At 56.9% G+C, this 27,611-nt stretch overlaps 2 protein-coding genes across 4 annotated transcripts in view; both read left to right on the top strand.

Annotated features, from left to right (window-relative positions):
* The window catches only part of MYT1L (myelin transcription factor 1 like), a 387,004-nt gene extending 375,898 nt beyond the window's left edge, over positions 1 to 11,106 (top strand). The window contains exons 22-24 of the mRNA XM_061163968.1: positions 6,272 to 6,375; positions 10,519 to 10,662; positions 10,966 to 11,106. Of these exons, the coding sequence (XP_061019951.1) occupies positions 6,272 to 6,375; positions 10,519 to 10,662; positions 10,966 to 11,106 (389 nt within the window). The remainder of the gene's footprint in view (positions 1 to 6,271; positions 6,376 to 10,518; positions 10,663 to 10,965) is intronic.
* A 15,573-nt stretch (positions 11,107 to 26,679) lies between these two features.
* The window catches only part of PXDN (peroxidasin), a 66,839-nt gene continuing 65,907 nt past the window's right edge, over positions 26,680 to 27,611 (top strand). For all 3 annotated transcript variants that reach the window (XR_009696342.1, XM_061163249.1, XM_061163248.1), the window contains exon 1: positions 26,680 to 26,885. Coding sequence is in view for 2 of the 3 variants with exons in the window: in XM_061163249.1 (XP_061019232.1) it covers positions 26,695 to 26,885 (191 nt within the window). In the remaining variant the exon portion in view is untranslated. The remainder of the gene's footprint in view (positions 26,886 to 27,611) is intronic.

Below are 27,611 nucleotides of genomic sequence, written 5' to 3'. Positions count from 1 at the left end.
GTGACCTAGGTTCTCGGGGGTGACCTGGGCTCTGAGGGGTGACCTGTGCTCTGAGGGGTGACCTGAATTCTGAGGGGTGACCTGTGCTCTGAGGGGTGACCTGGATTCTGAGGGGTGACCTGTGCTCTGAGGGGTGACCTGGGCTCTGAGGGGTGACCTGGGTTCTCAGGGGTGACCTGGGCTCTGAGGGGTGACCTAGGCTCTGAAGGGTGACCTGGGTTCTCAGGGGTGACCTGGGCTCTGAGGGGTGACCTGGGTTCTCAGGGGTGACCTGGGTTCTGAGGGGTGACCTGGGTTCTCAGAGGTGACCTGGGCTCTGAGGGCTGACCTGGGTTCTCAGGGGTGACCTGGATTCTGAGGGGTGACCTGGGTTCTCGGGGGTGACCTGGGCTCTGAGGGGTGACCTGGATTCTGAGGGCTGACCTGGGTTTTCAGGGGTGACCTGGATTCTGAGGGGTGACCTGGGTTCTCGGGTGTGACCTGAATTCTGAGGGGTGACCTGTGCTCTGAGGGGTGACCTGGGTTCTCAGAGGTGACCTGGGCTCTGAGGGGTGACCTGTGCTCTGAGGGGTGACCTGGGTTCTCAGAGGTGACCTGTGCTCTGAGGGGTGACCTGGCCTCTGAGAGGTGACCTGGGCTCTGAGGGGTGACCTGGGTTCTCAGGGGTGACCTGGATTCTGAGGGGTGACCTGGGCTCTGAGGGGTGACCTGGGTTCTCAGAGGTGACCTGGGCTCTGAGGGGTGACCTGTGCTCTGAGGGGTGACCTGGATTCTGAGGGGTGACCTGGGTTCTCAGGGGTGACCTGGGTTCTCAGGGGTGACCTGGATTCTGAGGGGTGACCTGGGCTCTCAGGGGTGACCTGGGTTCTCAGGGGTGACCTGGATTCTGAGGGGTGACCTGGGTTCTGAGGGGTGACCTGGGTTCTGAGGGGTGACCTGGGTTCTCGGGGGTGACCTGGATTCTGAGGGGTGACCTCGGTTCTCGGGGGTGACCTGGATTCTGAGGGGTGACCTGGGCTCTGAGGGGTGACCTGTGCTCTGAGGGCTGACCTGTGCTCTGAGGGGCAACCTGGGCTCTGAGGGGTGACCTGGGGGCACACCCACGTGGATGGCTTTGGGAACGTCATTACCAGACCCTCAAACTCCCCCTGATTCTCCAGAATCCGACAGATTGAGACCCCACCGGTCATGAGCCTACCCTTCCCCCGACCCCAGTCCCCACTGTCAGCTAAGGGACTCATCTGGCCAGGAAGAGCCCTGAATGCCGGGCTCCTGAGGGCGCCTCCCGGGAGGCAGAGGGCAGGGGAGCAGGGGAGCAGGGCTGAGTTTCAGGAGGAGACAGGGAGGCGGCTTGTGCTCCGCAGTGCATCCACGCATCCGCCTGCCCTCTCATCCATCCACCATCCACCCATTCACACGCCTGCTAACCACCTAGAGCAAAAATTAGAGGTATGAATGTTGTCATGGGGGCCCAGGCTGATGTTTTTATTGGATTTAAAGTGATGATGACCTCCATTGGAAGACTGATCTGATCTGCAAATTGTTTTGATAATGAAGCCTGATTTGCCACTTAATTTACACAGTAGATTGTTTTCATAAACACTTGACCCAAGGCTTTGATGGAAATATATTGAAGGTACTCTGCAACATACAATTTTCTAGAAATATATACATTTTTGACAACTATTTAACGTCACAATAAAAAGCTTTAGGTGGCAATTTTAGGGCTTGTGAAGGAGAGGTGTGTCTTTTATTAATTTTTTAATTCAAAAAAAAGTATTGAAGCCCACTGCACTAGAGCAGAAGCAGTATTTTTTTCTTTTAGCTATTTTAGCTATTCTTTTAGCTCCCATGACTGGGCCAGCAAGACAAAACCAGTTTGCGCTACTTTCTGGTCAGAGCAGAGATGTGCCTGCAGAGGCCTGGTGTTGGCGGGCTGCTGGGACAGTGGCGTCTGACGCTTTTCTTTGGCCCGTTTGGCGAGTCTCGCTGAAGGTCAGGAATCTGACCTACAGTTGATTTCTTAGAGCCACTGTGTCTGACAGGGACCTTTTGTGATGCAGGCATTTGGGGTTTTGAGGGATTAAGGAGAGTAGTTATCACTGGACTTGTAAGTAGCAGATATGGACTCAGATTCCAAGTCTGTCGTGTTTGGAAAGCCGGCCTTAAACCCCAGACTGCTAAACCTCTCATCAGGGCAGCTCGGAAACGCCTCCAGACTTCAGGACGTCTACTGGTCATGTGATCTCTGTCCCCTGCGTAGACGCTGGTTTTCCATGAAAGTAAGACAAAACATGATAATTGATGGACACTCTTTCATGAAAGTTCAAAGCAGTGAAACAGGTTCCTAAGATTTCACCTGTATTCCAGAGAGACCACATGCTCATCTCATAACTTTATCAAAATTCTTCTAGTTCCCTTTTGCCAGAATCTAGCCCCAAGACTCTTTCCTTGGGTTCCAAAATCACTGCAGATGGTGACTGCAGCTATGAAATTAAAAGACACTTGCTTCTTGGAAGAAAAGCTATGACTAACCTAGACAGCAGAGACATTCCTTTGCAGACAAAGGTCCGCCTAGTCAAGGCTATGTTTTTTCCAGTAGCCATATATGGATGTGAGAGTTGGACTTTAAAGAAAGCTGAGTGCAGAAGAATTGACGCCTTTAAACTGTGATGTTGGAGAAGACTCTTGAGAGTCCCTTGGACTGCGAGATCAAACCAGTCCATCCTAAAGGAAATCAGTCCTGAATATTCATTAGAAGGACTGATGTTGAAGCTGAAACGCCAATACTTTGGTCACCTGATGCAAAGAGCTGACTCATTTGAAAAGACCCTGATGCTGGGAAAGATTGAAGGCAGGAGGAGAAGGGGACGACAGAGGATGAGATGGTTGGATGGCATCACTGACTCAATGGACATGAGTTTGACTAAACTCCAGGAGTTGGTGAAGGACAGGGAAGCCTGGTGTGCTGCAGTCCATTGGGTCTCAAAGAGTCAGACACGACTGAGCTACTGAACTGAGCCCCAAGAGAAAAGTGCTGACACGCTGGGGTATCTCACAGGCTTCGCTGTATATGATGGGAGCATCCTGACAAGCCAGTCAAGGCAAGTTCATGTAAATCCGAGGTGTGCTAGTCTTCCTGCTGTTCCCTGGGTCTCGTAACAGTGCCGTGATCTTCAGACTGCCAGCCCTGAAGTGGATTGTCCACTGACAGTCACACTCACACTCACAACTCAAGGCAAACGTGAATCTCGGATTGGAGAGAGGCAGCTGTATAGCGCATTTTTCACCCTTCCTATCACAAATGATCCAAAACCCGGTATCTCGATCAAGCGGCTCTGAGGGTCACAGAGGCCGGTTCCCTGGGATGAGCTCCAGCGGCCTTGTGTACAGACCCCGGCATCAGGGACCTTCCTGCCACGCAGTCGCGCCTGCTTGCTGACACTCCCGTGTTACGTGCAAGTAAAGATAAGACATTCTATTTAGCACGTGAGAGAAGACTGCTCTCCTCTTCACCGCTGCACCCTTGCGCGGTGTGTCCTTACGCCACAGAGAGGATCGGGGCTGTCTCCTAAGGGGCCTCGCGGAGACGTGCCCCCCGCAGCACAGCATTAGAGCCTGTCACAGGGCCTTCAGACAGCCTGAACCGAACGAAGATTGCGAAATCTTCACAGGCGGCTGGACCTCAGGGGTCGGAAAAAAGAGGCGGATTCTCTGTGCTTCTTAGAGAGATGTGATAACTTGCTCTTCACATGGCTGGTCTTTAGCAGAAGCTGCAGAGCACCCCTGGAAAAGAGAAGACCTTAATTTGTCCAAACCTGAAAAACCAGAAATACATCCCAGAGAGCTTGTCCAGAAACCTTAACAGAAACTCACTGGGAAAATCTGACCCTCAGAGACCAGAGACCCAGGAGGGCTGTGACTTTTCTGCAGGTTTCACACGAAGCGTTCTCTACCTGGATGGGTAGGGACTCAGAGGAAGTGAAAGTGTTGGTCACTCACTCGTGTCTGACCCTTTTCAACCCCGTGGACTGTAGCCAACCAGGCTCCTCTGTCCATGGGATTCTCCAGGCAAGAACACTGGAGTGGGTTGCCATTCCCTTCTCCAGTGGATCTTCCCGACCCAGGGATTGCACCACGGTCTCTTGCATTGCAGGAGGGCTCTTTACTGCCTGAGCCACCAGGGAAGCCCTTTAAGGAACTTAAAGGAACGTAGTGGCAAATCCTCATTACATGGTAAATTAACTCATGATTTAGTTGCTTCACAAATCAGGATTTTTATGCACTTACCTTGATTGTTTTTATGCATTCTTACCTTGAGGTGTACCTGACCTTCAACTGCAGAAGAACAATAACATTAGCCACCGCCTTGATGGAGACCTCCCAAGTGGTTGGTTTAGTATACACTAACTCAGTTGATCCTAGCTCCTAATTTTGAGGGATTTCCAAAAAGGCCTGGTCACAGATACAGAAGGGGAAATAGCAGTCCACCACTGAGAAAGGGTAGATCTCATTTTAGTACTGGCAGTATCGTCTATTGTATCCTTGGGTTGCTTTTCGGGTGCGTTTGGTAAAAAAGGCAGACTTCGTTGCTGATGCTCTGGACCCTGTAAAAGGCTGCAGAGAAGTGCCTTGCAGACCTAAGGGGCTGATCAGGGTCACGGACACAGGGTCCCCTGGATGACGGCAGGAGCGTGGCCGAGGAAGGGGGCACTAGAGACCACCTCACCCATGAGGCTAACTTTCCCACCTGAGACAGATCCGTGGAAGAAACACTTCAGAAGGAAAAATAATTAAAGGGAAATCAAGCTGAGCGCAATGACGCGCCCCGCCCGATCACATTCACCAGGAAATGTGATGTCCTGGAAAAAATGGGCTTCTCTACAGGAGGATGTTTTACTCTCTTGAGTCTTTTTTCCCCTTCATTTCACTACAAACAGCAGCGAAGACCTGAACCCCCACTCGCTCTCTTCTCGAGGCCTGGGCTTGGCGCCTGGTGCAGCGTGCACAGGGTTTCTGGGTTGTCAGAGGCCCTCCCTCTGGGGCAGACTGGACCCCTCTCTCTGCAAAGCTGGACAGCGGCCCCCAGTCTCCCGCAGGCGCCGGGCAAGTGATGGGAGTGGCCGTCCTGCACCTGGACCTGCAGGATTTCTGCTCTTCCCCTGAGGACTCTCAAGCACAGGTGTCCAGGGCAAGCACCGCACGGGCCAGGGTCTTTCTGACCCCAGCGAGGCCTTGCAGCAGCAGCCAGCTGGGAGAGCTGGACTCTAACACACCCCTGTACACCCCGATGTTCCTCCCGCAGCCCACCCGGGCCCCCTCAGGAGCTGGTGGCCACAGAGACCTCCTGGCCCCCTGGAACCCAGCCCCACAAAGCCCCCCAAGCTGGCCCTTCAGATGAGGGGTGTGCCCACCAGTCAGGGTCTGTATTCCGGGAGCTTCTGAGGCCAGCACCTGGAGCCGGTGCCTGTGCCTTCCGCAAGAGCGTCTGCCCAGCACCCGGCAACTCAGGGCTTCGGTCGTGTGTGGGGGGGGGGGGGGGGGGCGGGGATCAGTTCTCATCTGCAGAATCCCAGCTTGGCGAGGTGGGCACCCTGCTGTCTGCTTTTCAGATACATCAGCCACCTGGCTCCTTCCGAGAGTTGGGGGAGAAGGGGATGGGGGCACAGAGAGGCAGACTGCACGCAGAGCAGATGGGTCATGGCCGGAGCCAGGAGCACCCACGTCCGGGACACCGGGTGACTGCCGGATACAGAGGGGCACAGTCTCAGGCTCTGGTGAACCCTCTCACGCGTCACTGAAGATGAAACCTTTCCGTTTGTGAGGGTCCATGACCCCCAGCTGATTCCTCCTTGGGGCCTTCCTTGTGAGGACTGCACTGGGATGAGAAGACACACAGCCCATGACTGTTTCATTTTCATTCAAGAGTCTGTTTTCACGGCAAACCCGGCTCCCCGTCTTGAGGAGTGATGGCGCCCCCGTCCTCCCCATGGCGTCTCTGAGCCCCCGTCCTCCCTGCGGAGTCCCCAGGCCCAGCGTCTCTGACTCCCCGTCCTCCCTGCGGAGTCCCCGGGCCCAACTTCTCTGACCCCTGTCCTCCCGCGGCGGCCTTGGGCCCGCCGACTGTGACCCTCCCTGTGGCAGCCCTGACCCGGTGTCTCTGACACAGACACACACACACACCCACCCCCCTGTCCCCCCACCCCACCCCACCCCCCGTCCTCCCTGCAGAGTCCCCGGGCCTGCATCTCTGACCCTCCCGTCCCCGCAGGCATAGAGAATGACGAGGAAATCAAGCAGCTGGACGAGGAGATCAAGGAGCTGAATGAGTCCAACTCCCAGATGGAGGCTGACATGATCAAGCTCAGAACTCAGGTAACAGTTTCTGCGGCCCCCAATCGAGTGGCCCCGGAGACTCCAGGCCCCCAGGGGCGTGTCTCCCCGGGTCTTCGCCCGGTCTTCCCTTTACTGTTTCATCCTTTTCTTGACCTTCTATTGAGGTGATTTTAGCGGAAAAATTTGCTGTCACCGCGGGGCCCCTGACGGACTAGTGTTCACTCATGTCGGAGTTTCAGTGAAACGCTGCTCCCAGCGGCGGGTCCTGAGGGTAGCCTGTCACTGCAGGGGGCGGGCTCGTCCCTCGGAGGCAAAGGCTGGGCCGCCCGTCCCCTCAGGGGACACTGACCCCTCCCTGGGCTCCAGGGCCGCCCGTGTCCACGCAGACTCCCGGTGAGGCTGCTGGGTGGGCCAGGTCTGGTCTCCACCGAGCCCCTGCTGGAGGCCTGAGCCCAGGTGCCGCGTCCTGACCCCGCGTGCTCACAGCGGCCACACAGGACGTGCACACATCAGACCACGTGTGTGCCCTGCAACGGCTGAGCCGAGGCTGCAGAGCTGCAGGTCCAGGATGCCTGGCTTAGCCGTCCACAGGGCTGTGCCTCCCGAGGCTCCGGGGCGGGACCCCCGGTGTGGTCACAGGTGACACCGGGCCCCGTCCTGCTTGGACCCCCCTCCCCGAGGCCAGATCCCCCCTCCCCAGCCGTCCTCCTGGTGTGGTCACAGGTGACACCGGGCCCCGTCCTGCATAGATGCCCCCCTCCCCGTGGTCAGATCCTCCCTCCCCAGCCGCCCCCCTGGTGTGGTCACAGGTGACACCGGGCCCCGTCCTGCATAGATGGCCCCCTCCCCGTGGTCAGATTCCCCCTCCCCCGCCGCCCCCACGGTGCCTGTGACACCCAGGGAAGGGGAGGCTCTCGCTGCTGTGCTGTGACCGGGGGTGAAGGCAGAGCTCAGCGGGGCCCCTGACCACACTGGACACCCACACACTGCCCCCCACCCAGCCTCTGGGGTGGTTAGGAGGCAAAGGTCATGGCGCCTGCCACCCCCACCCCCAGCCTGGAGCCCAGACCCCCCGAGCCTCGCCCTTATCTGTATTACCTGCGGGCCCCGTGTGAGCTTTCAGTGCAAAAGCAGGCTCTGGTTCTGCTGCTTCGAAGGCGCGAATGCCAGTCTGACCCGCGTTTTCCTCCTGCAGAGGCTGCGGGAGACCAGGGTCCCTGCAGGGTCCTGGGTCCCGAGCTCAGAAGGGCTCAGTGGTCTCTCCATCAGAAGTGCTCAGGACAGGGGCTTCCCTGGTGGTCAAGTGCGAAGACGGCATTTCCACGGCAAGGGGCACAGGTTCAATCCCCGGTCAGGGAACAAAGAGCCCTAAAGCTTTGAGGCTTAGCCAAAAAAAAAATTTTTTTTTCAAGTGTAGAATGACGTATACCTTCTGTCTCATCAAATCAGTGATCGCTAGCTCTGCGTTTCTCTCTTACACATCTTGGCTCTATCCTGAGCCGGGCTAGAGGCCGTGTGCACGTGCACACACAGTCCTCGGGTCCCCGTCCCTCCGCTGCTCATCACACACGTAGACGAGGGTGCTGCCAGTAGCAGGGGGGCCTGTCCCCCTGCCCTCCCCAGGCTGAGGACCTTGAGCTGATAGCACAGGCCTCCTGAGCTGCAGAACAGGCTGCCTCCAGCCCCTCCCCGAGCCCTGGGTGCCCCGGATGGAGGGCTGGGCCGTTCCTCCCTCAGAGACAGCCTTGGCCGCTCCTGGGCTGGATGATGCCAGACGCCCGGTACCCACGGCTGCCTCAGGGTGGGCCTTGAGAGGAAGGCGGTGGCCCCGCCCTCCTGCTGGGAGCCCCGCGGGAGCGCGGTCAGCCCCTCCACCCCCGTGGGCCAGCCACGGGGTATGCTGACCCCCTGGCAGCACTCTGTCCGCCCCCCGTTCCACCTGGGCCCCAAGTCCCAGCAGTCCCTGGGGTGCTAGGTTTTGATCTGAACCCTGCTGGGTCAGAAGCCCGGACAACGAGTGTCCTTCCCCGAGAAACACTCTCACCTACAGACGTGCCTACTGATAAGTGTTGTCACTCCTGAATCCGCAGAGAGCCAGATTTCACCTGGTGAAACTCAGAAAGGTGAAGCCAGGGGCTCCCTCGGACCCCAACTACTTGGGATCCTTTGATGTGAGCAGGGACACCCTATGTGAGAAATCAAAGTTTAGAGCCGATGAGCAGAGATTCGGGTAATTCCGGGCAATTGGATGTTGCTGTCTGGAGGCGCCAGGCTGTGAGCTTGGCATACGGCAGACAGTCCTGTTTCCACGCATCCCCTCTGAGGCCAGCCTGGGGACCCATGGAGGCCGGCACACACGCTGTGGCCTCCAGGAGCGCCCTGTTTGGTTCCATCGCTGGGTCCCTCCAACCTTCGCAGAGCAGGCCGCTCTCCAGCCTGCTGTGCAGTGAGTAAGGGCTGGTTGTCTGGCGGCAGGCGGAGGCCAGAAAGCTTCACAGCAATGCTTACATTCTCTCTGGGTTTTTAGAGGAAGGTAGAGCGGTCAGGAAGCCACGTCAGACCCTTCTCTGAGGCAGGGAGGCAGTGACAGCATACAGGCCACTAGGGACCTCTGTCTCGTGACTACGGAGACGAGCAGTCCAGTCACTCAGTCGTGTCTGACTCTTTGCGACCTCATGACCCACAGCATGCCAGGCCTCCCTGTCCATCACCAACTCCCAGCGTTTACACACACGCATGTCCATCGAGTCGGTGATGCCATCCAACCATCTCATCCTTTGTCGTCCCCTTCTCCTCCTGCCCCCAGTCCTTCCCGGCATTAGGGTCTTTTCAATTAAGTCAGCTCTTCGCATCAGGTGGCCAAAGGATTGGAGTTTCAGCTTCAGCATCAGTCCTTCCGATGAAAATTCAGGACTGATTTCCTTTAGGATGGACTGGTTGGATCTCCTTGCAGTCCTAGGGACTCTCAAGAGTTTTCTCCAACACCACAGTTCAAAAGCATCAATTCTTCGGCACTCAGGTTTCTTTATACTACAACTTTCACATCCATACATGACTACTGGAAAAACCATAGCTTTCACTAGAAGGACCTTTGTTGGCAAAGTAATGGCTCTGCTTTTTAATATGCTGTCTAGATTGGTCATAGCTTTTCTTCCAAGGAGCAAGTGTCTTTTAATTTCAGAGCTGCAGTTACCATCTGCAGTGATTTTGGAGACCAAGAAAATAAAGTCTGTCGGTGCTTCCACTGTTTCCCCATCTATTTGCCATGATCTTAGTTTTCTGAATGTTAAGCTTTAAGCCAACTTTTTCACTTTCCTCTTTCACTTTCATCAAGAGGCTCTTCAGTTACTTTTTGCTTTCTGCCATAAAGGTGATATCATCTGAGTATCTGAGGTTGTTGATTTTTCTCCCTGCAATCTTGATTCCAGCTTGTGCTTCCTCCAGCCCAGCATTTCTCATGATGTACTCTGCATATAAGTTAAATAAGCAGGGTGACAATATACAGCCTTAATGTATTCCTTCCCCAGTTTGGAACCAGTCTGTTGTCTTACGTCCAGGTCTAACTGTTGCTTCTTGACCTACATACAGATTTCTCAGGAGGCAGGTAAGGTGGTCTGGTATTCCCATCTCCTTCAGAATTTTCCACAGTTTGCTGTGATCCACACAGTCAAAGGCTTTGGTGTAGTCAATAAAGCAGAAGTAGATGTTTTTCTGGAGAGGATAGTGACTCACAAATAAAGCAATATTTCAAGATGTCTCTGTGCAGTATTAGATTTAGCCTAAGGAGAAGATGTGTTAGCCCCATGTCCTAAGACACTACTGCAGATAGATCGCCCCATCACGCCAGCAGAAAGGCCTGGGTGGTGCAAGGCCAGTCCTCACATGATTGTTTGTGCACAGTGACAAGAAGAGCTTTTAAAAGACCGAATGAAAGCTGACAGAACCTGGGAACCTAGCCCGCCCTAGTGCACCGATTCCTTTTCAGACAGACCAGCTGTTAGGGTCCACTTGCCACGTGCTCCAGTGTGAGGACTCAAAGCACACGAAGTGACCCCTTCAGCGTCCAGTCCTTCGCACGGAAACCTCTGGATTCGAGCGGAGAGGCTGCGCCCCGGCGTGGGCCGCCGAGGCCTCCCGCTGGGGGTGGCTCGTGTTACATGTGGCGCGGTCTGTGCGTTGCAGATCACCACCATGGAGTCCAGCCTCAAGACCATCGAGGAGGAGAACAAGGTGATCGAGCAGCAGAATGAGTCGCTCCTGCATGAGCTCGCCAACCTCAGCCAGTCTCTGATCCACAGCCTCGCCAACATCCAGCTGCCGCACATGGTAAGTGCCCGGCGCCGGGCGGAGGCCCCCGGGGCCGCGCAGTGCTCATCCTAGCGTAGCTGTCTGTCTGTTCTGTCCTCGTGGTTCTCCAGACCTCGGACGCTTGCGGTACCTCCCCCAAGCCATAATGTTAACCGCTCTGGTGGGGCTGATCGGTAAATCCCCTAAGGTTAAGTTGCTCTGAAAGGCCTTTTAAGTAAGATAAGGACAGTGGCGTTAGGCTGGGATACTAATTTATGCTGATGTGAATATCCTATTAAGAAAATAAAAGTTGCATATGAACTACTATTTAATATCTCGTAGGATCCAATCAATGAACAAAATTTTGATGCATACGTGACTACTTTGACGGACATGTATACAAATCAAGACCGTTATCAGAGCCCAGAAAATAAAGCTCTACTGGAAAATATAAAGCAGGCTGTGAGAGGAATTCAGGTCTGAACAGCTGCTGTAGTGATGGAATCTTGCTTAAAAAAGGATGCCTCTTGTTCTTTGCTGCTGTAATTTACCAGAAAGTGTTATATATTTATTTCTGTTTGAAACAGTGTTATGCTTACAAGACTTCATAATGATTTTATGTCTTGCTTTAAAGATAGTACTGCAGAATAGTTTTGGAATACATTCACATTTTTGTACGTTTTCATATAAGCTGACATAGTGTGACATGCCATGTAATGTTTATAGCTGCTAATGTATGCACATTTGGGGGTATATATATTTCTGAAGAGGTAAGCCGATCAAAATAAATAGAGTGTACATTCTTTTTAATGCTTTAGTGATTAAATGTTTAGTATTTTGAACTGAAATGGACACACACACACACACACACACACAGCTCTGAATGATCGTTTGGTGGCCCTGAAGCCACTTTTTAGATGTTATCATTTTGCCTCATGTTCGAGGATCTTACGGAATTTAAGAAATACATTTTGTGTGCATATTGTTTCATAGCAAGAATTGGTTGCAAAAAAATGCTTTATTTTTGAACAATGCTTGGAAATATTATGTGATTTTTTTGTTTGTTTGTTTTAGGAGGATGGTGTATGGTGGGGGCAATAAATGAGGTTTTTTGCATTCCAAGGAAATGGCATATGGATTAACTGTAAGAAATGAGATAAGTAATGTATTGTAAGACAACATCAAGCCATGGAAACTTGGCAGAAGATTCAAAGCAGCTTAAACAGCACTTTTAAGTTAACTCCTGAGCGTCACGCGGTGTGACGGTGGGACCTTCAGCTAAGACAGGGCAGAGTGGAGGTGGTCGGCCCGAAGACCCCTCCTCCTCTCTCGGCCGCTTTGGAGCAACCTTCTCCTCCCTCCCGAGGGCTCCTGCCCTCTGAACCGTCTGTTACCCAGCAGAATCCGTGTTTTCCTTTGCGCTCAAAGATCCTTTGAGACTCTTTCTTTCCCCTTCCACCTTATCCACTTACCATTCCTGTTGTTGTCGCTGTCGTGAGTTTCCCGTGGGGGATAAAGGCAGACGGCGTGGCAGTCCTCGCGTGATCGGGCTGAGCTGCGGGCCGGCCTGGGTGGGAAAGCGGCTCAGACAAGCACCCCCGCCCAGCGCTGGCTTCGAGGAAGCCCGCGTCCAGTTCAGAGGCGGGAGCGCGCGCTCCACGTGCGGTCCCGCCCGCCGGAGGCCCGCGGGCCGTAGAAACGTTCGCATAGCTTTATTTGCTCGGTCGTGACCTTCTCTAGGAACGAATGCAATCAGACGGTGGGAGTAACTAAATGCCCTTCAGCACTTTTTTGCTTTACACTAGATCATCTCAGACTCGTTTCCATCCTGGAGACTGACTGTTCCCCAGACGACTGCACTCCGCGATGCCATGCGTAAGACCGCTTTCCACCGCCGCGCTCCCCTCTCCTCATGCGTCCCCGGGACGACCTGTCGTGTTACCGATTGCTGTTGACTTGATTTACATGTGATAGCATTCTTCCTTCCATGTCTTGATGTTATGCAGGAAGTACAAAAGTACTTTAAAATTTTGTTATGAAAAAAAAAAAAAAAGATGGGTTTTGTAAAAATAAAAAAAAATATTTTTAGCAGAACAGGACTTACAGGGTCATTGTCCCCACAATGTGCCAGTCGACTATTTGCACTTACCTTGTCCTATATATCCGTACGGAGGTGTGCAATTCCCGTGTCAGTAGCCTCGTGACTCTGACCCTGGAGGAATCTGAGGAGGCCTCCCGGCTGACCTGATGACGCTACGGGAGATTACAGGGACCTCACCGCAAATACTCTGATACAATACTCAACCTCGGTATATATATATGTATAAATACATGTACATCCCAGCGGCACTTTATACTGCTCACTGTACAAAAGCTTACAGTTTTCCAGGAGGACTTTAATAATTAGCTGGGAGAAGATTGTGTAATGACTCGGGCGCCGCAGCGCCTTCTCTGCGGGGCCCTCTTTCTGTTGGGTGATTAGTTGTAGCTGCCCTGCTCAGAATTGCCTTTTTGAGAGCTGAAGCCAGGTGCGCCTCGCCACCTGCGACCACATACCCCGTCCGGGGCCCCGGCCTCCTCGCGGGCCCCCGTTGTTCATATCGGCACATGCATCTCCCCGCCCCGTCGTTGTCTGCAGCTTCTTTGCCAATTATAGTGATGCTTTTCGTAGCGTAATAGGTAGTATCAGTTTGGGATTCTAATTGTTCTCACCTATGTACAATGGAAAGGGGTTTTAAGCACAAATCTGCTGCTCATCTAATGTTGGTACATAATATCAAATCAAAGTTATCTGTGACTATTATATAGGGATCACAAAAGTGTCACATATTAGAATGCTGACCTTTCATATGGAATTATTGTGAGTCATCAGAGTTTATTTATTATAACTTATTGTTCATATTCATTTCTAAGTTAATTTAAGTAATCATTTATTAAGACAGAATTTTGTATAAATATTTATCGTGCTCTCTGTGGAACTGAAGTTTGATTTATTTTTGTACTACACGGCATGGGTTTGTTGACACTTTAATTTTGCTATAAATGTGTGGAATCACAAGTTGCAGTGATATTCATTTTTAAATTGTGAACTTTGTACAAATTTTGTCATGCTGGATGTTAACACATCTTACTCTAAATAAAAAAGGTGTTACCACATTTGTAGCACGAAGGGTCTCTACCTGAGTGTGCGTCTTCACTGAGTCTGGAAGGGTGCGTGGGGTCTGGGGCCGGGCAGGGCCCCAGGGCGCTTCTCTCCAGCCATGGCCGCCTCCGTGACAACGTTGCCGCAGGCTGATCTGTCTACCCCGAGGCCGGTGAGCACAGATCGCACGGGTCCCGGAGGCGCTGCCCCTGAGCTTGTCTGGACGCCACCGTGACACCTCTTGCCATCACCCCTACTATCTCCTCCTGAGATCATGTCTGATGTGGGCATCCCCCCAGAGCAGGGACATCCTCACAGATGCAGACGCCCCTCCCGATGGACACGGTCATCATGCAGCATGCATCCACATCCCAAGGTTCATGTCCATCACAGATCTCTCTGGGTCTGGGGTGCAGAGGCTCACAGCTCTCGCAGCTGCCACGGGGCCACCCCTCGCCCCTCAGCACCGAGCGGCTCCCCGGCCTCCCCAGAGTCCCAGCAGCATCTCGTGCTCCGAGATTCCACGCCCTCTGAGCCCGGGCAGGTGTTGCCCGTATTTTACACCTGGCACTGGCTCAGCTGCACCAGGGCGGATGGAGCGTGTTCTCCTGGGGTGGGATTTAGGGTCCCGCCACTCTGGGTCTTCAGACCACTGGGCGCACCTCTGTGAAAGGGCGCATCTTCAGGATCACGGACGTTCAAGCAGATAACGGGACATTGAGGAGCTGCTGTCGTGACTGAAATCTTTCAGCTTGGTGGTCGAAAGCATCTTGCCCTGAGAATCAGTATAAACATCACGGAAAGCAGGTTAGCAACAAGGTCAGAAATCTTGCAGAATTCTTGACCCAGTAATTCCAGATGTCCCTCCCAAAATACCAAAACAATTGAAAATGCACAGGAATAAGTGAAACCAACCCCCAAAATCCTAGTACAGAGGAAGTTGGAGCAGATGAAATAAAGGCACTTTATGGAACATCATGGTGTTACCAGAAATGACAGTTACAAATCCGCACTAATGTGATACTTGTGATAATGTGAACAGTACAGAAAACAAAATGATAAAGAGGTTAAGAAGCAGCTGAGTGGCAACAAGCCTGGGTCAAATCGATGTGTGTTGGTGGTTCTTGTGGTCCCACCAGCCCCTCAAGCCTGAGGGGTGGGGGGGGGGGGGTCTGTCCAGTCCTGGTCTCCCCTTCAGCCCCCGAGTAGCAAACCAAAGCCGGGGAATGACTAGTCCCTGGGAAGCCAAAGTGGGGGGCAGGGAGGCGGACCAGAAGCCAGGGTCCCTCTAGTGAGAATGGGGTGACGGGGGAGCAGCCCACACAGGTCCCTGGGCCTCTGGTCTGAAACCGCCCTCCTGGTGGATCTTGCCAGGCACGTACCAGCAGGGCAGACTGCGACCACGCTTTTCTCACCCCGGACCATGGAGTGATTTTTTAGAAGGTAAACAGCCGGAGTGAGGATTCCAGGGTGTTGGGGAGAAGAGGCTCGGAGGTCACCCCACATTTTGCACCACGTGCCCCCCACATGCCCCCAGGTCACACCACACTCCTCCCCACATGCCCCCAGGTCACCCCACATTCCGCACCATGCGCTCTGGGGTCACCCCACACTCCACACCACATGCCCCCGCCCTGGGCAGTGAGGAGGCCTGGATGGAGCAGATGCTCTGTGGGCCCAGGACTCCATTGGCAGCTCCCCATGAGCCCAGAGCAGCCTCCTGCCTCCTCCCGGGAGCCCTGTCCACAGGAAGGAAGGGGGGATGTCCCTCCCCTGGGACCCTATCTCCAGGAGCAGAAGCCCTCAGTGAGCACAGAGCGTCTCGGCTCCCTGGGGCCTGGTCCCTGGGGCTCTCTCTGCGGCCAGAGGCCCGGTGCCGTCACGGTCTGGGGACAGTCCGCTCCCTCCACGCTCAGCTCCGGCGCTGCGGACCTCTCAGCACAGCAGAGCAGGCGGGGGAGCCCCGGGCCCGAAGCAAGTTAAAAGGTCCATCGAGGAAAACAAACAAGATTCTCTGTCCTTTCTTCTTTTACGTTTGCACAGCTTTAGATCTAGAAGTTTCTTCCCAAAAGCCGGCGCACAGATTCTCTCCAAGTGATCAGGTCAGGAGCCTGTTCGCTTCTGCATGTGGCTCGTCCCTCCCAGCCCAGCTCTCCTGGGATGTAATCAGCACGCATCTCCCTGTCTGTGGAAGGTGCGCAGTGTGACGGTGGGACACCTGCACCGTGAACTGGTCACGTTCCGCATTCATCCCCTCACACAGACACAACGCAGAGAAAGGGCCAGAAAGAAGCAACAATCCTTTCTTTCCTCTGAGATGAGGGCTCGTGGGGCCCACGGTCCTCAGGCCCTACAGCAGCTTGAGTTCTGCTCCCGGTTCTGTGGCTGGCCCAGCACCCGCTCACCCTGTAACTGGGAGTTTGCACCTCCCTCTCATTACCTGGGTCGGGAAGATGCCCTGGAGAAGGAACGGGCTCTCCACTCCAGTATTCCTGGGCTTCCCTGGTGGCTCAGCTGGGGAAGAATCTGCCTGCAACGTGGGAGACCTGGGTTCGATCCCTGGGTTGGGAAGGTCCCTGGAGAAGGGAAAGGCTACCCACTCCAGTATTCCTGGGCTTCCCAGTGGCTCAGAGGTTAGAGCATCTGCCTGCAATGCGGGAGACCTGGGTTCGATCCCTGGGCTGGGAAGGTCCCTGGAGAAGAGAAAGGCTACCCACTCCAGCATTCTGGTCTGGAGAAATCCATGGACTGTATAGTCCCTGGGGTCGCAAAGAGTCAGACATGACTGAGTGACTTTCACTTTCACCAAAATGCCCCCAAAAGTTATTGCTCACTGTACAAATTGAACAGAAAGTAAAATCAACATGAAGATCAATTCCCACCAGAATCAATGCAGGTAAGGCAAACCTGCCTGATATGATGAAGCCAACACATCCCAAGTCTTGGGGGCTCCTTTTTCGTGTCCAATGCAGCATCCTGTGCTAGGCCCTCTCAGATGGTCCCAAGGAGCTCTGGCTCATGCCCGGCCAAACGCTGTGATCTCCTCTTTATCTTTTTATCTCCTCTTTATCAGGGTAGAGTCATCTCCAGACTCGGATCTCAGCCTCAGTTCTGAATTTTCTTCTGACTTTCTTTTCCTTATCTACATGTTTGCTTTTTCTTCGTATGTAATATAAATACTCCTTAAGTTGCCTCAAAATTATTTTTTGAGTAAGGAAAGATTTTTGAGTTGAGCTCAGACATGGTAAAAGATTTGGAATGACAATCCAGTTGATTTTTTTCTTTTTTCAGTTTAACAGAAGTAGGTTCCTGATTATAAAGGAGCAAGAAGGTAATAGATTATTTGAGAAGGTAATAGATTATCAACAAGATGATCTAGAAAATAAGACATTAAAGTTGAAGAACAATTAATCAGTCGATCTAATAAAAAAATGGAAAACATTATTTGAGCCAGATTCATGGATTATGACCTGAAGAGCACCTCGGAAAGCCCTGAGAACTGTTCCACCCACCAGAAATCAAGGGACAGTTACGCCCGATTTTTGAGACAGAGGGCTCTACAGCAAATTAACAGTACATAGTGAGATCCAAATGTCATCATTGCGGTGGCTCACGTGACCTCTTCTGAGATTAACAAGTGCTGTCGGTAAAGAGTCGTCTTGCTGATGCTGGCAGAAGGCTGCTCTTTAGCTGAGTGGGTATTCCTGCTGATGTGGTGGTCTGGGTGATGCCTTATGCAGGAGAGGAGGCCAGAGGGCAGAGAAAACTTTTAATGCTTAACTTTTCCTTGTCTCGTCACAAAACCCGAGTTTCGTTTCACATCAATATTCACAGGTGTTACTGCTCCCTTACCCGCCGATGCAGGCCCCCACGTGTCTCCCTGAGATCTCCCTTCCTCACCTGCTTTGTGTTCCAGCTGCTGCCACACTGATGGGCAGCCAGACTTCCTGCTCCCGCCTCACGTCTCCAGGGCTGGAGGAGCTGGAACTCTGCAGTTCACTTGTGCTGGGAATCACATCTTATCATTTGCTGTACTGCCAAAAATATTTCTGGGAATCCAGTGAAGTGTTGATTAGAAAACGTTCTTAAATACTTTCGTCTTATCTGATAAAAGCTTGAAAGATTAGCTCATGGGCACATTTTTGAATTCTTTCTTTCCTGCAGAACAAGGGGGAGAATCCCTTTCACTTTCCAGAATGAGAGCATGTCTCCTGAGTCTGGATCTGAATCTCAGCCTGTCTCATCCTCATCCACAGATGAGGGCTCAGTGTCTTAGCTCCTCCCCACCCACCTGAGGCTGCGTCTCCCCCCGAGTCTGGTCCTGCCTTGGGCCAGGGTCCTTCACGTGCTACCGAATTGATTTGTGGGGACCCTACTCAGGCCCCGGCCAGGCCACGGCTCCCTGCCTTGGCAGGAGACGTTCCTTTTCCATTCAGGCTGGAGCAGCCAAAACCAAAGTCGAGATCAACACAGAGCAGGCTTTATTCAGTGGCCAAAGAACAGAAAAGCAGGAACGAAGTTCACAGAGCAATTCTCGCCCAACCCGGAAAGGGCGGTTTAATTCTCAGGAGTAGAGAGGAGAAGCGATGCTGACGACCGGGAGGCATCGGGGCTTTTGCGAGGGAGCCGGCTGCCACCCCGCTTCATCCTTCTTCGGTCTACATCCTCCCACGGCCACTGGTAGGTTTGACATCTAGTGTCTAAAGTAGTAAAACCAGCTTTGAATGAGACTCGGACTCTGCTGGAGGTCAGACTTGTCACCATCGTGGTCCCTGCTGGTTCCATCTGGGTTTGTTTCATTGGTTTGTGTCTTCCACTCTTATCTCTGGACACTTTAATTCAGAGTTTTACGTTCACTCCTGCTGAAGGTGAGGGTTTCCAGGTTCTGAGCAAAGACCTGCAGAGCTCTGGCGCTCACCCCCCGGCGCCAGACTGTGCCTGCAGGGCTGTGGACGGAACGCGCTGCTGCGTGGCAGCCTCTGCAGGCGGCCCCAGTGGTGAAGCACCCACCTGCCAATGCAGGAAGGTGCCCTGGAGGAGGCATGACAACCCGCTCCAGTGTTCTTGCAGAGAATCCCACAGACAGAGAAGCGTGGAGGGCTACAATCCATGGGGTCACAGAGTCAGACACGACTGAGCAACTAATGCTCGAATGAGCAGACCAACGATCCTGCAGCCGCCCAACTGCCATAGCCGCCTGGGAAAGTGAGTCCTGGGGGGACTCAGAGTGGGGACACAGGGGCTGCAGCCACCCCAGGGCAGAGGGGCCCAGGGCGAGTAAGCCCAGGACACCGGCCCCACAGCTGAGCTGCACATCAAGGGAGTGACGTCAGTGAGCTGACTCTTGCCTCTTCCCATTCATAGAAAGGGGCTAAATTCATTAACCTGAGATGTTTGGTTTTCTGTAATTAATAGTATCTTTTGATGCTCTGACCACCTGGTCTTTGTTGCAAAAGCTCCCATAGATCCTGGCTCCTCCCTCACCTCTTCAGAGCTCTCCCTGAGAGCCATCTGAGACTCACTCCCAGCAAGTCCTCAGCAAGTCAGCCCAGCAAAGCATCACTCTTAGCTCCCCCCGAGGGTGTCCTCATTCCGGGCTCCCTGGGGACTCACCATCGGGGTGCAAGGGCAGCTTCAGTGGCCGGCTGTCTGCATCACTGTTTATGATATGGCAGAAACGCTTTTTCATTCACAAGGGAAATCTCCATTTGTAAGGGGTCTCCTGTCTGAGCCAGGAGAGAAAGCTGATACCAAATCACCAGAGACTTAAGTCTGCATGACAACCGTATCTGTATCTGTTAATCATTCTGAGTCCCCTTCCTGCAACTGGCTTCCAAACACTCTTTCTCAGGCTTAACTGAAGATGGTGAAAGTGTTCGTCGCTCAGCCGTGTTCGACTCTGTGACCACATGGCCTGTAGCCCGCCAGGCTCCTCTGTCCATGGGAATCTCCAGGCTAGAATACTGGAGTGGGTTGTCATGCCCTCCTCCAGGATCTTCCCCACCCACGGATTGAACCCGGGCCTCCTGCATTGCAGGTGGACCCCCTACCATCTGAGCCACCCGGGAAGCCCAGCTGAAGACGGTACTTAGACCTGAATTCCAAGGCTTCTCTTTAAGGTGCTCCCCACCTGGGCGCCTCCCCTGTGTACAGGGTAAACTTTTGATTTCCTCTTGCTAATCAGTCATCTTACAAGGGGCCCCCAGCTGATAACCCAGGAGTGAAAAGGGTCAGGACCCTGTGGGGTCCTCTCGGGTTCGAAACGTTTTCTGCATTCCCCTGTTTGTCGCTGGAAAAAGGCTTCAGCTTCCCAGCCCTTCTCTTTGCTCCCAAGTGCAGATTTCAGCAGTAGCCAATCAGGGAAGGGAGGGGCGGCTGGGAAACAAAGGTGCAGCCTTTGGGGGGCAGAGTCCTGTCCCCCCAGGACTCACAGCGCCGGACATGCAGCACTGCTGCAGGGACCGAGGCCCCCGCCCCGGAGGACGGACTGCAGGCTGAGCCCAGGGTCCCGGGCACTGCCCTGATCTCCCACCACCCCCAGAAGGAAGGCACACACCCCGCACCCCCCATCCCACATCCTGCCCATAAAGCTGCCCCCTGAAGCCTACTGGGGAGTCTGGGTTTCCTGAGAAGAGCCGCCTGCTCCTCCGGCTCAGCCCCGCAGTAAACCTTCCTCTGCTCCAGGCTCAGACGTTCCTGCTGACCTGGTCTCACATCGGGCGCAGAGCCTTCAGCAGGCGGGCAGCAGGAGGGCAGGAGCAGGCCCCGGCTTGGGAGGGGAGCCCAGGAAAGCAGTGCTGAAGGGACACCAGGGAAGCTCTGATGCTGGGAAAGATTGAAGGCAGGAGCAGAAGGGGACGACAGAGGATGAGACGGTTGGATGGCATCACCAACTCAATGGACATGAGTTTGAGTAAACTCCAGGAGGCGGTAATGGACAGGGAAGCCAGGGGTGCTGCAGTTCATGGGGTCGCAAAGAGTCGGACACGACTGAGAGACTGAACTGAACTGACCGAGGGAAGTTCTAGTCTCAGCCTGGCTCCTCACAGCAGACGCTGACCCTGTGGCGCTCTGCTAAGATTTCCTCAAGAAGACCCGAAAGCCGGCTGACGCGGGGAACGCTGGCTGACACCCTGCTCAGGGCTCTGCGGGTGTCCAGGTCTGGGCCCCCCAGACACCAACGGCAGTGCAGGAGCTCTCCCACCACCCCTGCCCTGCGCCCACTCGTGACATTCCTTCTGGAACATTCCTCAGGCGACTGGAGTTTCAGTCAGTGCAGGGAGGGGGAGGAGGCTTACCTGCCGCAGGGGGCTGGGGCGGTCAGCGAGTCCAGACAGCCTCTGGAGTCTGCGCCAGGACAGCCCCAGGTGAGGAGTGCGGTGGAACCACAGTCTGAGCCCGCCTGCAGAAGACGACGACTTCCCATTTTCCGTTTCTTTCAGACGTCTGTCTCGGGCCTTTGTGCACGTGTGTGCACCTTCTTCATGGCGGCAGGGAGCCGCCGCCCTCTTGGCGGTTCCCCAGGACCTGAGAGCCCCCCTCTGGCTGTGACCCTCTGGACCCGGGCCTGCCGTCCAGCTCCCAGGCATGGGATGGGCCTGCGGCCAGCAGACCACGAGCTAGAGCAGGCAGAGAGCGCTCAGTCTAAGCGGTGGGTCCCTGCCTTTGCCGTCTCTGGGAGGGTTGCCTGTGAGCCATCGCCTCGGGGCTCAAAGGCATGGAGGGCGGGAAGCAGGGTCCCTGACGTTGGCAGCTCTGAAGGCCGGCCTGTGAAATGGGCTGACTCCTGGCGGGGAGGCAGGGGAGGAGGCGCGGAAGTCAGGCGGGGGGAGAGCATGCACGGGGGTCCGGGGAGAAACACACGGGCCCCACCCGGTGGGACAGAGCGCATGAGTGCCTTCCTCCGGTGGGGAGGACACAGGCCTCGAGGGGCCTTTGTAAGAGAGACAGTCTGGGAGGCGGGGTGGGAGGGTGGCAGCTTGCGACAGTCCGTCTGGGTGCGGTCCTGTGACACCAGCCTCCTGGGCGGTGAAACCCTTGGGGAGGGGTGCCCGGATGGTAGAGCTCCTGCTGGAGAACCTGCGCCCAGTGCCACCAGGGCTGCGGGGGGCAAGCATCTCAGGAGAACACGGGAGCCCTGGAGGACACCGCCCCGGGGAACCCGGGCTCCAGGGCCAGGCCCACGGCTGTCTGACGGTCACCCTCAGAGCCACGCGGGCCCAGCTCCTAAGGGGCGGCCATAGCCCTATGGCCGAGCCCACTGGGGCTGTGTTGATTTCAGCCTAAAACGACTCTAAGCAGGTGTATTTAGTCATCTGCTCTGACTCAACGGATGTGAGTTTGAGCAGACTTCGGGAGACGGTGGAGGACAGGGAAGCCTGGCGTGCTGCAGTCTGTGGGGTTGGACACAACTTAATGACTAAATAACAACTCCTCTTCTTTTAAAATGTAAGAAAAGAGGCTGTAGCTGACATAAGGACAGCAGCTTTTTGACAAGTGGATGCAGGAAAGGAAGCCGTGTGGGTCACACTGAACACAGGCACTTGTCAACTGGGAGGGCTGTAACTGGGGACAAGCTGACCTCAGGCCCACTTTGCTGAGCAGCAGTCTTCTAGTTCAGGACAATAAAAGGACTCATGTGCACAGGGCTTTGCACACGTTCCTGGGGTGGGGTATCAGATGGCCCTGGAGCGGGGTCGGGGGCCCAGCGTGGCCGACATCCTTGTCTGGGGTGAGGCCCAGAGCACAGGCGTGCAGGTCTGCGTGTCCGCCTGTGCCCCCAGGTCCTCCACAGACAGCCCTGCACTCTGGAGTCTCAGGCTTATCTGCAGATGTTTCTGGAGCGCAGAGCCCTGCCTGCTCCTGGGAGGGAGCCACACCTAAGCCGGCACGACCCCGCCCCCTTCATCCCCGCAGGGAGCTCCCCGTGAACCAGACCCCGGTCTGGGTCCTTCCCTTCCTTCAGCGGGGGCAGCCTGGGGGGGCGGCATGGGGACAGGGACCCGGGCTCATCACCACTCTGCATGGCTGTCTGTCCAGCGCCCAGTCCTGCCCAAAGCTCAGGACGTGACCTGCTCTGAAACAGGCTCGCTGCAGACGTGGCCAGCATCAGGGGAGGGTGTCCCAGGCCCTAAGCCAGGGTGTCCCCGCGAGGACAGGGAGACGGGGATGAGGCCAGACCGGGGGAAGCACTCCTGGAGATGGGCCATGGACGGCTAGCGTGTGCGGCCTAGCACCAGGGACTGCAGAGAGGCAGGAAGGAGCGAACCTTGACCTCTGGCCTCCAGGACTGTCGGGTCAGCCTTCTGCTGGCCACCATGACGCCCTGGAGCACCTCCCCAGGGGCAACTCCCTGGAGCACCTCTCAGGAGCACCTCCCCAGGAGCACTTCCCCAGGAGCACCTCCCTGGAGCACCTCCCCCGGAGCACCTCCCCCCAGGGGCACCTCCCTGGAGCACCTCTCAGGAGCACCTCCCCAGGAGCACCTCCCCTGGAGCACTTCCACGCCCTCCCCGCTGGCTGCCAGCAAGTGGGTGGACGCAGGGCAGGAAGATGCCGGCGAGGCCCTGGGTGGGGGGCGGTCTCAGGCACAGCCAGGTTTTCCAGGGCTGACTCACCGTCTGGGAATGGCCCCCCGGCCTCCAGACCCGGGAAGCCTCCCCGCCAGGAGGACAGTCGTCCCCGGGCGGGTGGGGGGGGGCTCCCACACCTCTCGCCGGGTCCTCAGCACTGCCTGTGAGTGTGAGACGGCTTCGTCCCGTGACAGGCGGGAGCCCGGGGCTCCGAGAGGGCGAAGACGGTTGCCGGAGTCACGGAGCTGGGAGGCTGCCGCCCAGCCTGTCTTGTTCCAAACCGCACGCTCCCTTCCTCACAGACTCCTGAAGAGTGATGGGCAGACAGAAGGCAGGCTCGTCCTGGAAGTAGCAGGAAGTGCGGGCTGTCCCTGGGGGCCCCTCGGGCACGCGGGTGTCTCCTCAGCACAGCTTGATGCAGGGGGGCCACGGGGCGGGTGTGGGGGATGAGCAGGGAGAGACTGGCCGTCAGTCACCTCTGCCAGCTCGGGCCGTGGCTGCGGGGGCATCCAGAGGGCGGGCGTCCCCAGGAGTGTGGGCCCTGCGGCCCTAGCGAGTCTCCAGAGAAGGCCAGCGGGCACCAGCGGGACACAGGCCGGGCCCAGTGATCTGCAGGAGGGGGCCCCCACCACCAGTCAGCTCAGTAGGTGAGGTTCCGGGTCAGGGCCTGGCGGGGGTGATGCCGAGTCAGCATCCCATCCCCTCCCTTCCCGTCATGAGCGATGGGGCCTGGACAAGCTACCACGCTCTTCACAGAGCATCGGGTTTTGCATTTGCAAACTAGGGATACTCACATCTCTTCGGGATGTCACCGAGCTTAGATACTAGAGTATGCGGACAGCAGTCACGTGCAGGCCCAGCCCTGAGCCGGCGCTCAGACAGCGGGAGGGTGGGCATCCCATCCTCACAGCAGAGTGACGCACTGCAGCGCTCGGGGTGCTGCTCACAGAGCACAGAGCATTCCACGGGGACCCCGGTCTCTTGGAGTGCATGTCTAAGCAAGCGGCACAGTCACGCCAGGAAGCAATGCTTAGGTAGGACAGATAACAGGATCGAGGGCAGATAACGAGGTTGCGAAGTGGTCAGCGGAGAGAAATACAAACAGTCACGTGGGCCTGGGCAACAGAAAACCTGGGGAGCTTTGATGGCCGCAGTGAACCAGGAGAACGTCAAGATCCTGGAGGTGTGAGGCCTCCCTGGGCCTCTAGAGGGCGGACGTGGGACACACGGCCCAGGAGGTGCAGAAGCAGAGACAGCCCAGTAGGTAAGAGTGTCCCTGCTGAACTGGGAGGAGGGGAGGCCGGGAGGCTAGGAGGACAGGCGGAGGGCGGGGGAGGGTAGAGCTCACAGAACCCCTCCGGCAGTGTGGGCACTGCTGGAGCACGTTTCAGAGGCAGGCCAGGAGGCTGGAAATTCACGGGGCAGCGGATGCTGAGGCCGTGAGGCAGAATCTCTTCTCCAGGAAACCTCAGTGGTTTCTACTCTAAAGACCTTCAACTGAGTGGATGAGGCTCCCCCACATTACGGAGGGAGCTCCTCTTTGCCCAGGCTCGCCATTGTCAATCTCATCTACAAAACACCTTCAGCACAACACTTGGACTCACGTTGATCAAACCACCAGGGCCGACAGCCCCGCCTGAGGGACACGTGTGAGCCCCAGCTGGTGCTGAACCAGACGGAGGGGCGGAGGACGAATGCTGCAGCGGATGCCTGCTCCTGGGGTGGTTGGAAAGCGGCCTTGACCCGCTGAAACCTAAGGGGCCCGGAGACTTTTGGCTTGGGGAGGGGCGGCAGGGTCAAAGCAGCACCACATTCTCTGCCCACTGCAGGGAGGGGGCCGGCAGGCCCAGGCGGGGTCCTAGTGGGGGTCCAGGGCGAGGGGCCGGGCCGGGACTGCTGGTGGTTATGGCGGGGAGGATGGAAGAACAGAAACTGACCGAGACACAAGGAACAACTGGAATCCACAGGGATTTTCAATTCACATGGGTGGGTGAGGACCTCCCGGGCGACTGCCGGGCTGGAGGGTCCGGTGAAACACTTTAGAGGATCTCATCAGAGATTCAGAAGAAAACAGGGACAGTGAGATTTGGGGTTTCTGACCTAAGTTTGAAATTCATGTGGGGCAATTAGACAGCGTTTGGGAAGGAGTGTGAAGCCCCGGGGGACTCGTGACTGTGAGCACGCAGGCCGCCTGGCTGACGTGTCTGGGCCCCTGGAGACTGGGAAGGCTGCTCCCAGTGGTTCCAGGCACGCCAGCTTCCGGGGGGCCAGAGCCAGCCCCCAGCTCAGCTCCCCCATAGCCAGGCCCTGGGGACCACGGAGGGGTGGCAGTCTGCTGACACAGGCAAGCGCCCGCTGCCCCAGCCCCACAGCAGCCTGGGGAGACCACTTCTCTGCTGGTGGTCAGACCCGCCAGGAGACAGTGGGGGTCGGAACAGACCCAGGCTCCTCTCCAACCCTGGGACGTGGTGACCGTGCAGCTTTGAACTGGACCTCCTCAGCTGTGACTGGACCCTCAGGAGTCAGGTGTTAGAAAAGAGCAGCCCGGGCCCAGGGCCCCCACCGTGTCTTCTGGGGGCTCCAGCAGGGCCCCCTGGGGAAGCCCAGTGGGTTCTTCCAGCCGTGGCCACAAGGGAGGAAACTAAAGCTCACGAGCGTCCACCTGGGCCAGCCCTGCACACAGACCTCTAGCCAAACGTCCAGGCTTCTCACCGTGCCCTGGGGTCCGCAGGGCAGGGCTGGGGCTAGCGCAGGGGGCGACAGGCGAGGAGGTGCAGGCGCTTAACAGGCCTCGTGGGCCCGGGCAGGGAGCCCGACCCCTGGCTCTGATCCTGCAGCGGCTTGTCTGGGGTCAGGTCTCCCAGAGACAGCCAGACAGAAACAGAGAGACGGAGAGAGACACGGTGGAAGCAGGGGGCGAGAGAAAGGCGGAGAGGGGAGAGAGAGAGAAACAGCTTGGAATCCTGCCTGGAACTTGCGAAGTCCTCTAACAGTGTTTTCTGAAACAACAAAAGCTCCTATTGCACACGTGTGGCAACGGCCGCTAGGCGAGGCCCCAGACCGTGAGCGCGGACCTGGGACTGGACCCCGGGGGCCCAACCTGTCCTCTGCAGCTGGGACCGCCCCGCCGCCGCGCTCCGGGCCGGAGGTCCTCGCCCCGCCCCGGCCCTCGGGGAGGTGGGGGCGGGAAGGGCGGAGCCGCGCGCATGTGCACAGCTGGCGCCCCCCGCCCCCGGCGCACAGCTGGGACGTGGGCCGCGCCTGGGCGGCGGGCGGGCGCAGTCCGGAGCCGGCGGTGGACGCGCCGGGCCCCTCGCTGTCGGTCCGCGCGCCCGAGCGCCCCGAGCGCCGTGGGTCATGGCCGTGCGCGCCGCGCGCCCCTGCCTGCTGGCGCTCGTGCTGTGCTGGTGCTGGGGGGCGCTGGCCGAGGTCGCCCCCAGGCCGACCAACGGGTGTCCGAGCCGCTGCCTCTGCTTCCGCACCACGGTGCGCTGCATGCATCTGCTGCTGGAGGCCGTGCCCGCCGTGGCGCCGCAGACCTCCATCCTGTGAGTGCGGCGGGGCGCGGGGCGCCGGGGGCAGGGCCCCGGGAACCTGGGCGCGCCGGGCGGCCGGGGATCGTGCGGCGGGGCCTTTGTCCTCCGTGGCCGGACGGGGGGCGGACCTGAGCGCAGCGCGCGCCGCCTCCGGAGCCGCCTTTGTTTGGAACTCGGAGTCCCCGCGGGCCGGGGGAGTCGTCGGGGCCGCCGGGGAAAGCCCCCCGCCCCGCCAGCCTTACTGCTCGCCCGCTCCTCCCCCGCCCCGCTCGGGCCCCGTCCTCCCAGAGCCCGGCGCCCCCCTCTCCCGCGTTCCTTTCCCCTCCCCCTCTCCTCCGACTCGGCGCTTCCCCCTCCTGCCCAGGGCGCCGTACCCCCGTCCGGGCTCCGGGGGGCCCTCCTGGCGCCCCCTCTCTGACCCGCGTCCGGCGGGGCGCGGAGAGCCTCCGGCCCGGGCCCGGGTGGACGCACGGCTCTCTCGGGCTCCCCTGCGCCGCGTTCCGGGAGGGGCCGCGCTCCGAGTGCGGGAAGGCGCGGGCGGAGCCGGGTTCCAAGCGGGTGTGCGCTCGGGGCCCGTCCCCGCCCTCGTCTCCAGCTGCTGCGCCGCGGCCGGGCCATGGGGACCCGGCGCTCCAGTTGGCACCGCGCGCCCACCCCCGCGCTCCCCTGGGGATCCCGCCCGCGATGCCTTTGAGTCGCCGGAGGCCTGTTCGGATGCACCCCTGATTAGAAAGTTTC

This window comes from Dama dama, chromosome 16 (genome assembly GCF_033118175.1).
Source record: "Dama dama isolate Ldn47 chromosome 16, ASM3311817v1, whole genome shotgun sequence".
Classification (NCBI taxonomy): Eukaryota; Metazoa; Chordata; class Mammalia; order Artiodactyla; family Cervidae; genus Dama; species Dama dama.
Note: the sequence above shows the minus strand (reverse complement) of the source record. Positions and strands in the feature narration are given on the sequence as shown.